Source organism: Pholcus phalangioides, unplaced genomic scaffold (assembly GCF_987345545.1).
Source record: "Pholcus phalangioides strain wild (caught in Gottingen) unplaced genomic scaffold, Ppha-v1.0 ptg000014l_1, whole genome shotgun sequence".
In the NCBI taxonomy this organism is placed as follows: Eukaryota; Metazoa; Arthropoda; class Arachnida; order Araneae; family Pholcidae; genus Pholcus; species Pholcus phalangioides.
This window is the reverse complement of record NW_028301607.1, coordinates 5,644,015-5,658,553: the sequence shown is the minus strand read 5'-3', so window position 1 is coordinate 5,658,553 and position 14,539 is coordinate 5,644,015. Positions and strand designations below refer to the sequence as shown.

Here is a 14,539-nt window from a genome sequence, read left to right as displayed (position 1 = left end):
GGGAACCACAGAAAACCAACTTCAGCTGACCACCACTGTGGGGTTCGAACCCGGATCCTCGCATCACGAGTCCGGCACTATAACCACTCGACCACCACAGCGGCTGTAGCGTATAAATCGTTGAATAGCGTTGAAGCGTATAAATCTCTCAATGCTGCATAAATTATATTCCGATTAATATATTGTTTAATCTTCTCTGTTTAAATAAATATTACTGATATTCTCTTAATCTTCTGATTTCCTTCTCACGTTTGTTCACGTAAATGTTTTACTCACAGCTCAAACATTTTCGTCTAAAATGTTATTATTTTCCCATTTATCTGAAAATTGTGTTCATGTTTGTTCGGATTTTCTCTCTTCTTCATCTGGATATTGACTTTTCCGTATTTTTTCGGATATGATCTTAGTACGTGTGTCGGCAGCATGTCGTTTTCTACAGTGTTCCAACTTCAAGGGCACAAATGCAAGCCAGTCTTTCCACTTAAAAACAAAGGTTGTTGTGGGGTGACCGCACACCCTAAATAGAAAATTACATTCACAAAATCTGATTAATTTTCGATATAATCAAATCGAGCGGATTAATATTTAATTAATATAAAAATAATTTTGTGTCTTACACCAAGATTATTTCATCTTTGAATGTAATTTTTGACATAAGAAACCTTCAAATGTAATTTACTATACATTATTAGATGTCATTTTATAGTTGAAAAATTAACTTAAATGCAAATGAACGCACAAAAATGGGGAGTTTTTCAAACTTGACTTGTTATTTCTATTGATATTTTCTTACCGAATCTACATCATATATTTCGCGAGTAGTAAAAGTTCTAAGCTCTATTCTTTTCTTTAAATATAATCACATTCGTAACTGGACACTTGTTTTGTCTAAGAAATAGATGGCAGTTACATTATGGCGGAGTACATTATGATGAAAAAGCAAAATTTTCTTCTTTCAAACGTTTCAACTATTATTCTTCGTAAAAGTCAATTCATCGTCTCGATAGATGGCGTAATACATTTTCTAACGCTTCACCTATTCATTTTAGGTTCATTGATGTGTAAACTGCAAAGATAGTTAATGTGTCTCTCTCTTCGTGATTGGAAGGGTTCCGAAAACATGGTTATTACGTCGAATCCGAGATTTGATTGATGAGCCTCTTTAGACAAGGAATCTTTAATGGATGTATGGGGATCGGGCGAATCGATCAAACTATAACATTGGTTTTCCATTGTTTGTTAATTCCGGTAATATGATAAATGAATGGGCAGACATTGAAAGGTATTCGAGTTATGAATTGAGAACATCTAATAGATGGAGAATTTCTTCGAGAAATCAAATTTCATGTGTTACGAAACTAAGACGTTATCATATTTTTAGTTTAACAAGTTGAGAAAGTTAATGCCTAGTCCTAGGGGCTCTTAATCAATTGGGTCGCAGTTGCTTTCGAGATTGGTCATGTACAGGGTGTCCTGTAAGTGCTAGCACGGACTTTATCTCATCAACCGTCTATCGTAGAGGTACGAGTCCAATTTACAAACTGCTCCACACGTGTTCAAAAATTATTCTGTACCAGTTTTGAGAATGAAAATACAGTGTGTAACTACATTAAAAAAAAAGTTTCCCGACATTATTTCTTAACTGTAATCGTAATTAGCTTTGTGTTCTGACGTTCCATTTTCAAAGTGGAACAAAGTCTGAACGGATATGACGGATAACTTTGAAGTGCGATTCATACTTGTTCATGGTATTATATAACGAATAACGATGCCTGATTTTGACCTTTTAACAAGCATATACAAAATCACTAAATCTAATGTAAAATATCATATTATTATTTTTCTTATGAAAGAGAATATTCTTTCCGATTTTCAGATGGGTGTTTCAAAGTAAGGAGTATAGGGAAGAGTGTTTCTGTCATTGTGAAAAACAAACTCGATAAAATCTATGGGCTTGCCATTGCTAAAATAAGAGGTTTTTAATAAGGCGAGATATCTCTCTCTCTCCTTAATGCCGATTAAGGGGTTAAAATATTATCCTGATTCTGTATATGGAAGTATTAGATTTATGCGGATGATTACATACAGGTTTTCTTTTTGTCGTTACAGGTGGAGCTGTACTGTGTGGAGGAGAAACCAAATACACGTTGCCGACCCCGTCCAACGTGTCAGTGGTGTTGACGTCATGGCAGCCACCAGCTGTTCGCGTCGAATGGTACTTCCCATCAGCAGCAGATCCAGCTAGTGATGCGACGTCCCTTCCTCTGACGGGGTTCGAACTTACGTACAGACCGCTCAATGCTCGGTGGGTATATACCGAAACGAAAAGCGTGTCTTTTACGAATAATTCTAATCGTGACGGCGCATAAATCTTTCGAATTTCAAGACAATCCTCATCACGTTACTAATACGTATCGTCACCATTAAGTCGTCACCATTAGTTAGTTCGTCGTTAGTTCGTCACCATTAAGTCGATTTTGAAATCAGCTGCATATTCAGTTGATCACATCTCAAGAGTTTATTGAGAGTCAATATACTTGTTTTCCTCACAGCGAACTTAACATATTCTTACTTGGATCTGAACTGAGTTGATCAGCAACCAGAGATTTGGCCTCGATTTCTCCACGGTTTAAGACAGACATCTTCAGCCCGTTGCTCGCGAGCACCATGGTGCTCCCTGAAGCACCCAGAGCGCTCGATATTCGTGTCCGACTTGGTGCTCGCGAGCACTTGATCAACGTTCCAGTTGAACGCCTTGTACGAAATTGCATTCAAGGATTGAAATCATCCCGATTTTTCATGCATTTGTATGTCAAACTTGCCGTAAGGGTGCTCATTTTTAGGTGACTGGTAAAGGCAGCGCTCGCGACAAGGAAAAGTTCGCAGACCTCTGATTTAAGAGAACGACCTCCTGTTATGGACTTGACATTTTTCCACCCCACGCTCCTAGTGCAATACGACTTACCTTCTCGCCTTCCCCCCCCCCGGTTGATGCGTTTTCTATCTGTTTAAGAAACAAGAATCTGTAATTACAGTCGATTCCCGTTTTAACGAATACCATTTTAGCGAAAATCTCGTTTTAACGAAAAATTTTCTAATTCCCCCAGTTAAGTTTACGTAAGAACAATGAAAAAAAATATCTGGAATTCCTTTATAACGAAATTTCGTTATTACGAAGTGATTTCTACGGTTTCTTGGAGTTCGTTATTACGGGATTTTCGACTGTATTTACGTTAATTATTCATTAATTAGTTTCCAAGTCTTTCATTTGATATCGTTTTCGGCTATTGTTAGCATTTCATTTTGGCTGCTTCTTTGCTTTGAAAATTAATTCAACAACTCTCCGCTATCCATACAAAGGTTTTTAACAGCTGGCTGATGCAACGATATATTTTGGAAACAGAGAAAATTCAACTGCCGCTGCGGGGAATCGAACCCACATTCTTTCACTTTTCGCTTGAACGCTATGGTCTAGACCACTACAGAGGAAATTGAATATTTCAAGCTTTACTTGGAGCTCGTGTGCACTGAACGCGACCGTACTTCGGACCTAATTCTGGCCCAAGCTCACAATTGCTGGCAATGCTGCCAGATGGTTTTTAATTTGTGAATTTATAATCTAAGTCGCCATCTGGTGGCATTGTCAGGAATTGTGAGCTTTGGCCTGAGTTATGTCCGACCGTCCATGTACGGTCCCGTTCTGTGCACACGAGCAAGGGAACATTGAGAGATTCGTTGCCTCTCTAGTCTAGGTCGTTCATGCGGAAAGTGAAAGGACGTGGGTTCGATTCCCCGTAGAGGCAGTTGAATTCTCTCTCTTTCTAAAATGTATCTTCGCACAGCCAGCTGTTAGAAACCTTGGTAACTCTCTCTAAAGCAAAATGGTTCATCGAAATTTTTTCTTCACTTACTCATTCCTGTTAGAAAATTCCAGTATATAAATATTTGTTTAACCCTTTAAGCGGTTTTAAAAAAAATTCTCCTGATCCACATTATAATTTCCACAGTGTAAAAAATCACCAAACCTTCTAGAAATTGCCACCTTGTTTTCAAAAACTTTAATTTTTTTTTACGATTGCGTGAGATGATGAATGCTTTCCCCCAACACAAAATGAAAAAAAAAACTAATGTTTTCTTTCTCTGCTATTTATGCTGTAAGGCAGGGGGTTCTTAACCTATAGGTCGTTCAATCCAATAATAGCCAGTGACTCTTGAGCTATGGGCCATGAACCAAATTCTATTCGCGGGAGCTTCCGAGATGGGTCGGGCAAACCCACTAACAAGCAGGGATTCTTGAGCTATTTGTCACGACCCAATCCTCTAATTGGCTGGAGCTTCCGAAATGGGTCGTACAAATCCCCTTACAGCCAGTGATTCTTGAGCTATGGGCAATGACCCAAATTCGGTTCTCGGGGCTTCCAAGATGGGTCGTACAAACCCATTTACAGGCAAGAATTCTTGAGCTATTGGTCGCTACCCAAACCTCTGATTTCTCAGAAGCTTTAACGATGGTCCGGGGCTATTGATTTATGGGTTACAACCACCACCGCCACCGCTGGTGTTTTACTCTATTCGTTATTGCTTCCGAGATAGGTCGTACAAACTCACTTGCCGCCTAGCTGTGGGTCACGGCCCAAACTCTTAATTTGATTCACAGTTGCTACATGAGTCGCTTACAGTCCTGTTATAAATGTACCTTTTTCGTCACTGATTCCACTAATTTGAAGAATAAATAGTCCCGTTGGTCGCGAAGCTAATCTTGTTTCTGATTTTGAGTCACGGCTGAAAAAGGTTAAGAACCCCTGCTGTAAGCTTAACCGTATAACTACCTCGAAGGGAAAGAAAAAAACATCATTTTTCCCCCCTCCAAATTATGTTATCAGACTTTCAGCAAAAGCTGACTCCACCCACTGGCAGTTGATTGACAGGATGGGAGGGAGAGGGGGGAAAAAACGAGAAGAAAACTGAACAACACGGTATCTGGGCTCGTCATTACCGAAATGAGAGGGTTTTAAGAACCCGAGATATTTCGGGATTGCAGGAATAAAGCGGATCAAGTTAGACGAGATACCTCGGGATTGCCGCTGTAAAGGTTAACACTTGGTTGAGTTTTTTCTACCTTTTTTCTTGAGTGATGCTCACGACAGTTTCAAATTAAATAACGGCATGCTAATAACACGAAATACTAATATAAACAAACCGCGAAATATTTTAGGTATTTACCCATTATTTACCATTGTCTTTTTGTCATTTCTAATTAATCAGGGGAATTTTTGGTTTTGAATGTCGCACCTCAATTTTGAAACGACTGCGAAAAACGTAACAAACGCAATGAAAATATTCTAAAATTTTTAGTAATAGTTAATAATTTTGCTTTATTAAAACTTTTTTCTTGAATAGTTTTCCTTGCATATTTCCTTGCATAGAGGTTTTTTTGGCATATAATGGGTAAATGATATTTTTGCTCAGTCGAAATGGGGAAAAAAGGTACGATCCCTTAATCGAGAAAAAAACTTTGGCAACGCAAATTTTGCGTGACATATTTCTGCAAGGGGAAGCTGAACGATGTGGTGTCAAAACATGCATATAATTCTCATTTTTTTTAAGGATTAAAAAATTCATTTTTTTCATAATTTTAATTTGTCCTAAATAATGAGTTGATACGTTATATAATTAGAGGCCGAGTTATATGCACTAAAAAGTGGCAAACTATGCACTAAAAAATTCTGAAATGTGCACTAAAAATTGCTGAAATGTGCACTAAAAAATTCTAAAATGTGCACTAAAAATTGCTGAAATGTGCACTAAAAACTCTGAAATGTGCACTAAAAAACTCTGAAATGTGCACTAAAAAACTCTGAAATGTGCACTAAAAATTGCTGAAATGTGCACTAAAAATCGCAGAAACGTGCACTCAAAATAGATAAGAGTCTGCATTTAAATAAGCTGGTAATATCGAAGCAAGTCACTAAAAATTTTAAAAAAATTTTAAAAAAAATTCATTTGAAAATTTCTAAAAAAAAAGTTCATAAAAGTTGTGAAAATATGCAGTTGAAAATGCTGAACTATGCATTTAAAAATACCGAAATATGCGTGAAACAAAAAATATGCATAAAATAAAAATACGCCTTGAAAATTCTTCAATATGTCCTGAAGAGCATAAGTACTGCGTATTGAAAAATATACGTGAAATGAAAAATTATGCATTAAAAATGCTCAATTTTTTTCCTAAAGAGGGAAAAATACTCGTAAAAAATTTTAAAAAAGGAAAAATACGTGCATTTAAAAATGCAGATATATATATACTAGGGGGGCTCTGCCCCCCTGCCTCCTTTGGTGGCCAACCACCAAACCCCCCCCCCCCGCTCCACTTCTCTTCACAACATATCTTGTTTATTTCGTCCCACTTCATCAGCGTGCTATGGAAAGAGACGTGTGAAAGCACCAGCTTACTGAAGAAGCGAATTTTAATAAAAATAATGATAAAGCAACAGAAAAACAAATGAGATTCATCAAGCACCCCCAGAAACTGGGGCCCCACATTCAATTCGCTGAATTTTAGTGGGGCCAACACTGGATATATCTCGGGCTACCGATGTGTTGCAAATTTTACAATGTTAAACAACAAAAATCAATGAGATACATCCAGGGGCCCCGAATTAGAACCTATCAACATTCCCATGGAGCACTGACCTGGAAGCTTGTCGGACACACCCCTGTAAGGGGCCACGAAAATTTTTCATTTCTTTCAATTTTGCAACGATTAAAATCCAGGGCCCCACATCCAGTAGCGGGAACACAATACGCAGAATTTTTAGTGGGGAATCCAGACTGGATTTATCTCGGTCTTCCGCTGTTGCAAATTGTATAATGTTAAAAAACAAAAAGAATCAGATTCATCCAGAGCCCCAAAATGAAACCTGTAAACATTGGGGCCCCCGACATGGAAGCTTGTCGGTCATCCCCCACTGCGAGTGCCATGAAAAATTTTCATTTGCATTCGTTTTACCAATAAATAAAAGCTAGGGCCCCCAATCAGTTGCCCGTTGTATTCGCATACTTTTAGTTGGGCCCCAGACTGTCTTTATCTCGGGCATCCGCTGTTGCAAATTCTACAACAGGAAATAATGAGATTCATCCAGGGCCCCCAAAATGAAACCTGTAAACATGGGGGCCCCCGACTTGGAAGCTTGTTGGTCATCCCCCGCTGCGATTGCCATGAAACATTTTCATTTGTATTCGTTTTACCAACGAATAAAATCCAGGACCACCCACGCAACTACCCGTGACCGAATTCGCAAATTTTTTGGAGCCCCCAGACTGGATATATCTTGTGCTTCCGCTATCGCAAATTTTTCAACGTTAAAGCAGCAAGAAAACAATGAGATCCATCAAGGGCCCCTGGAAATGAAAACTTTCCCATGAAGGTATACGTACAATCCCCCCCCGGGTACCCCGACTCTGTGTGTTGGGAGCACTGTTGTTATATGTATATTATACATATACATACCTCTCGGCATGCCCCCCCCCCGCTCCCACAAGGGCAGGGCTGACAGTACCAGAACGATTCTTATCACTTTTTGATTTTTCACACTATAAATTTACCACAGAGGGGCCCTGAAAAGCTGGTTTTGGGGCTCGCCATCTAAATTCCAGCCTAAGGGCCCTGCTGTAGGATATGGGAGCCTCTCGGTACATGCACATAACATGGTCCCGATGGGTCAAATGGGTCCCAATATGTGCTAGAGTTAAATGAATATTTGGGTTATGAGGTTGCGTGATTTGGATAAAATGATGGATTCAGGATAATTGATTAATTTCTTAAAATAATTATTTATTTACAACACGAAACATAAGACGAAATAAAAAATCTACGGAGCGACATGTTAAGCTCTTGATGGTTCGATCGCTTCTCTTGCGATTTCCCGCGCGACAATCCAATGGCATCGGCTTTACAAGTGCCGCCATCTGTGAGATAAAATACAAATCGAATCTCACCACATGAGTTTCCCCCCAGTGAAGGAACATGGTGAGAGAACGATAAATGAGATACAAAATGAAAATGTGATACAAAAAATTAATCATAAGATGCAGAATAATAGGTGTGCAAGACATAATACAATGATGCAGGAAATCATGTGCAATAAGTATACACTTAAAAAAAATATGATGCAAAATGTACAATTAAATGCAGAAAATTCAATAAGCTGTACAAAATATATATCAGATGCATAATATAAATGAGATGCATGAAATACAAGATGCAAAAAAAATCAATGAAATGTAGAATTATATGATGCAAAAAAAATATTATGATGCACAATTCGAAACAAAATTAATTTCGGTTATCAACCTAGGACTGAATTTGACTTTTCTGCCAGACCTAGTGACATATGGTTGTACTGGCACAGTGTCATTTTTCTTTTCTTCGAGCTTGTTTTTGTCAAGTTCCACACAGACATCGTTAAAGATAAATGCGGGTTTCACTCTGTCAAGTGAAACACAGGTCTTTCTCCCATTTACATTTAAAGTGATATTTTTTTCATTACGAGAAATCACTTCATGGGGTCCAGTATATGGTTGTGTCAAAGGTGGTGTGATCTTGTCAATTCGAAGAAACACATGTGAGCAAGTTTGCAGTTGAGGATGCACATAAATTTTGGATTGACCATGAGCTGATGTTTTGCATGGTTTGATGCTATTCATACGCTCTCTGAGCTGTTGTACATATGTGTATGTTGATGAGAGCTGACCGGGTGTATCCGTGCAGAGATCTGCAGGTAATCTCAAAGATGTACCAAAAACTAACTCTGCACTAGAGGCTTTGATATCCGGCTTGACGGCTGCCCTGAGACCAAGTAAGATGGCTGGCAATGTGACGGTCCACTTTGGATTCTCATGTGCCTTCAATGAGCTTTTTAAGACACGGTGGAACCGTTCGACCATGCCATTGGCCTGTGGATGGTAAGCAGTGGTACGAATCCTGCTAGTGCCAAGCAGGTTGATCAGTTCTCTGAAGAGCGATGATTCGAACTGCCGTCCTTGATCGGTTGTTATGGTTGATGGACATCCATAACGGCAAATCCAACCATCGAACAAGGCACGACAAACTGTGTCTGCTGTGATGTCTGCTACAGGTATGACTTCCGGCCATCTGGTGTAGCGATCAATTACTGTTAAGCAGTATGTCTTTCCTTCTGAAGGAGGCAGAGGTCCAACCAGATCGATATGAATATGAGAAAATCTTGCATCGGGTGTTGCAAAGGTGCCTAAAGGTGTTTTGGTATGCTTATGAACCTTTGAGCGTTGGCACTCATTGCAACACTTTACCCAATCTTTGATGTTCCTTCTCATGTTAGGCCAAACGTATCTTGCAGATATTAGCTGAGTAGATGATGTTACACCTGCATGAGCAAGATTGTGGAAATGATGAAAAATAGTCTTGCGGAAGCTCGCTGGAACAAATGGTCTTGGTGAGCCTGTAGACACATCACACACCAGTTCCGTTGCGGTAAATGGACTTGGCATTGACTTGAAAGTCAGTGAATTAGAGTTGTCTTGCTGTAACTGTTTTAATTCAGGATCCTCTCGTTGAGCAGTTGCAAAAAGGTCAAAATCCAGGAATGGTGATTTGGAAATCGAGTTGATTTCTATTCTTGAAAGAGCGTCAGCTACCACATTATCTGCACCTTTAGTATGACGAACATCAGTGCTGAATTGCGAGATGAAGTCGAGGTGTCGCCATTGACGTGGGCTGCATTTATCAGGATTTTGCTTGAAGGCGAAGACAAGAGGTTTCTGATCTGTGAAAATTATGAACTCACGGCCGTCTAGCATGTGCCGGAATCTTTTGACAGCAGTGTACATTGCTAACAGTTCTCGGTCGTAAGTGGAGAACTTCTGTTGACTCTTTGTCAGTTTCATGGACAGGAATGCAATGGGTTCCCATCCTTTTCCATTTGATTGCATTAGCGAACCACCGACTGCTAAATCACTGGCGTCAACCCATAGACTTAGCTTGGCACCAGGAATTGGATGGTGAAGTAATGTTGCACCCGCTAAAGCTTGCTTCGCATCGATGAATGCTTGCTCGGCTGGATCAGTCCACTGAAGGATATCAGCTGGCTTGGTTTGAGTAGCTCTTTTGGATTTCTTTTTGTTTTTTATTCCCTCCAAAAACTTGTGTAGAGGTGTTAAGATGTGTGCAGCTCTGGGCACAAAACGACGATAAAAGTTGAAGAGACCAAGAAAACGTCGTAATTGAGTGATGGTTTTTGGCTTAGGAAAGTTCAGGATGCAATCAACACGATCTGTTAAAGGCTCGATGCCAGATCCAGAAACTTTGTAACCCAAAAATTCAATTGATGAACCACCAAATACACATTTAGAGGGCTTGATGCTGAGGCCATATATTTGCAGACGTTCGAATAACAACCTTAGATGTTCGATGTGCTCTTCTGGTGATTTCGAGGCTACCAGTATGTCATCAACAAAGGCATATACAAATGGAAGTCCACGAGTGACCTCGTCAATAAACCTTTGGAATGTGGCTGCAGCGTTGCAAAGGCCAAATTGCATTCGAGTGCTCTCGAATAACCCAAACGGTGTGATAATAGCACTTTTATGGACATCTTCCGGATGTATAGGAATCTGATGATAGGCCCTAATGAGATCTATATGGGAAAAGATTTTACTACCATGCAATTCAGATGTAAAGTCCAGAACATTTGGAACACTGTACCGGTCTTTCACAGTCTGTGCATTTAAAGCTCGGTAATCACCAACTGGACGCCATTCATCACTGTCCTTTTTTGGGACCAAGTGCAGAGGTGATGCGTAGCAGCTGTTCGATGGTCGTAAATGGCCAAGGTCAAGCATCTGCTGAAATTCTTGCTTCACGATTTTCAATCGATCAGGAGCTAGACGTCTTGGTTTGGCATGCACAGGTGGACCAACAGTCTCGATATGATGCACGACAGAGTGTTTCACAGGTTGTCCTGGTTGTGGTGGTTTGATGATGTCGGGAAACTTGCTGAGAAGGCTGTGGTAGATGGTGTCACCTTCGATGAGTTTGATTGAGTGAACTTCTGCAATGTGAAGATCACAGTCAGTATTGAGTTTTGTTGTCCTATCCAGCAAACATCGTCGTCGGAGATCCGGAACAAGATCAAAGTTGAACAGAAAGTCTGCCCCAATGATGGGTGTGGAAACATTAGCCAGTAGGAAAGTCCAAGTGAAATTACGACGGAGATTGAAATCTAATGTCACCCTCTTTTGACCATAAACACTAATGGATGAAGCATTAGCAGCAGAGAGCTTCATAGTGGCGTCGCGGCGTCGTTGTGATGGTGATGCCGGAAGGATAGAAACATCGGATCCAGTGTCAATCAGGAATCGAATTTTGGAATTTCTGTCCATGGCAAAAAGGCGACGAGATGCCTGTGGCAAGGAGCATGTCGCGATTACTCCTCGCCCGCCCCGTTTTTTTGAAACTTGCACGGCGACTCGCACTTTTTGGCGTTGTTGCCGAATTTGTTGTGATACCAGCAGTTTTCCGATCGTGGATGCGGACTGCGCGCACGTGAGGTACGTTGGCGAGAGTTGCTACGCGAACGCAGGACGTTTTTCAACTCGCGGCGTAACTGAGCCACTTCGTCCCGAAGTTGCGCGACGGAATCCGGCTGTTGCGGTTTCTCAACTGCGTCAACATGATGAGGGTTCACTTCATGAATTTTGTAGGCGAGTTGAGCAGCTTTCTCGAGAACGAGTGGAGTGACAGCAGCGAGAATGGACTGAGTTGATGCCGGTAGGTGTTGGAGAAAAAGCTCCATCAGCAATTCGTCGGAGACAGAATGCGATTCCGCTCGTCGTCGCAATTCGCGGAGAATGTCGGATGGTTTCCGATCTCCCAATGACCCGCATGTTAAGAGCTTTCGAAGTTGAGTAGACGACGACTCGCTCGACCGTTTAATCAGTTCCGATTTCAGCCTTTCATACGGATCCGTGGCCGGCGGATTAATGAGAATGTCGAGAATGTCTCTGACAAGAGCCGCACTTTCCGGAGGCAGATTCGCAACAACATAGTTGTACTTTGTGACAGATTCGGTTATCGGTTTCGGAACAGCGAGAGCGAAAGTGCTTTCACACATGATAAACCACAGCGCTGGATCATGGTGGTTAAAAAGTGGTACCTGAACGGCACTTACTTCCATGATGAAAATCCAGGAAATGTGATGTCAAGTTCCGGAAAGCGAAAGTTCACTCACGGGAAACACCAGTAGATTGCCTCGTGCTGCAGTGAAGAAACTGGAACTTGTTTGAAGTCCGCGGTCACCATACTTTGGGTTATGAGGTTGCGTGATTTGGATAAAATGATGGATTCAGGATAATTGATTAATTTCTTAAAATAATTATTTATTTACAACACGAAACATAAGACGAAATAAAAAATCTACGGAGCGACATGTTAAGCTCTTGATGGTTCGATCGCTTCTCTTGCGATTTCCCGCGCGACAATCCAATGGCATCGGCTTTACAAGTGCCGCCATCTGTGAGATAAAATACAAATCGAATCTCACCACAAATACTTGACCCAAAATCGTAACCGACTTCCGTAACACAAAAACGTAACAGATTTCCGTCACTCAAAAACTTTACCCACTTCCGTCACTCGGTTGCTTAGCAACAGGCCCTTTTCGAGTTTGTGATTTTATATTATAGAGTAGATTATATATATATAATGCTAAAAAATGTCAAGTTCAAAATTTTCAGTGATTTTATGCATTTATATGTGTATGCACTTATGTGCACTTACTGTAAACAGTACTAAAATATGGAATTGCATTTGCATATAACCCGGTCTCTAGTTAGAATTTTGCCACATCTCGCAGCCCCCTGTTAAGAACCACTGACATAAACCACCGTCACTACCTCCCCTTATTTCGCTCGTATAACATATGTTAAATTTGTGTATTAATAAATGTTAAATTTTTAATTAAAACATGTTTTTCCTTATTTCGAATCCATTAACATTTATAATATAATGCTCTAAAAATACGGACATTTTCCTTTCGCAATAATAGCATTGGTCGAGGATATGGTAACGCAGATTACAAAAAAGCATGGAATGAAGGTCCCTAGTGATTATGTGTGATACTTGGGGAACACCAAGAGTCATTTGAACACTGCTGCTGAACTTGTATTATACAATACGCCAGCTAAAAAATAATAAATAATAATAACCACCTATTAATTAATGAATGAAGTAATAAGAAACCAGGCTTTTTTTCCAAATAAAAATGTATTTCTACTTTGAAGTAATGATTCTGATCACTCCATATTAACTGCATGGCCATTTTTAGATTAGAAAGGCATTTTTAATTAAAAGCGTGTGGTTTTTAGACAGAAAAAGAGGAAATCACTACGTACTAATAATAAATGAGGGAATTTCTCTCTTTTATTTATTTCCTCTCAGAGAAATCAAGATATTTTGAAAAATTCCCATTAAAAGAAATTACTTCAGTTCATGAATTCCTGTACAACTGTATTCATCGAAATGATTTCGAGAAGCTTCATAGCTAAGATTATGATTCCGAATTCAGAAGTAATTTCCAGAGATACTAATTGGAACGTGAAATTAATATACTCTCTCTCTCTCAAAAACATTCAATAATGATCCGTTGTAAGTTATTTTCCGTTTAACATTAGAAAAAAGTGGTTTTTATGAACTCATTGATCTTATACATATATATTACTCTAGTGGCCGGCTATATGCGCTAAAAACGTGGAAAAATATGCATTATAAGCGCGGAATTATGCACTAAAAACGCTGAAATACGCACAACCAAAAAAATATTTTACGATAAATCTTGCTTAAATCGTGCCAAAATATGCCATGAAATCAGAAATATATGCGGAAAATGAAAATAAATCCATCTACCGGAGGATAATCCGAGGGGAATAGCTTACCCCCGGAGGTAGTAAATTGTAACACAATTGACACGTTCAAAAAGAAATACGATGGGAAAAGAATACATGCTGGGGTAAATCGAGCAGCTCTGTCCATTCTTAGAATAAGACAACCATAAGTATTCTTTATGGGCATTGTATAATATTCTATCATGATTTTATATTGTTTATAATGTTTGTTAATTGCATATTTAATTGGGTTGCTGTATTTTTGAAATATATGACATCCATATTTTTATGGGCACCTTTTTCTCGGCCGCCTCGTTGGGCATTTTGCCTGTTGTGGCGTTGTATTTGTATTTGAAATAATTCCAATACTCATATATCAGGAAGAATTCAGAATATGTCATCGCTTTTGATGCCTGCTGGTAGATCTCGTTGATACAAATCCAATATTGACACTGGTTTTAATATCAGTTCCGATCTGGCCACCAGGCTGAGACAAATCCAATGATTCCACTTCGGTTTCATTACATCTTTCGGTTTGGGTACCACTCTCGCGGCCCGTGCCCGTAATGAAATTGTTTTACGCTATATCTCAGGAGAGGTTCGCAACGCAAATAAAAGATTT

The 14,539-nt window shown here is 39.7% G+C and overlaps 1 protein-coding gene across 1 annotated transcript in view; it reads left to right on the top strand.

Annotated features, from left to right (window-relative positions):
* Positions 1 to 14,539, top strand: part of LOC149078028 (uncharacterized) — a 143,962-nt gene that overhangs the window by 116,583 nt on the left and 12,840 nt on the right. Inside the window, exon 2 of the mRNA XM_089242089.1 lies at positions 2,110 to 2,305. Coding sequence (XP_089098215.1) covers positions 2,110 to 2,305 — 196 coding nt within the window. The remainder of the gene's footprint in view (positions 1 to 2,109; positions 2,306 to 14,539) is intronic.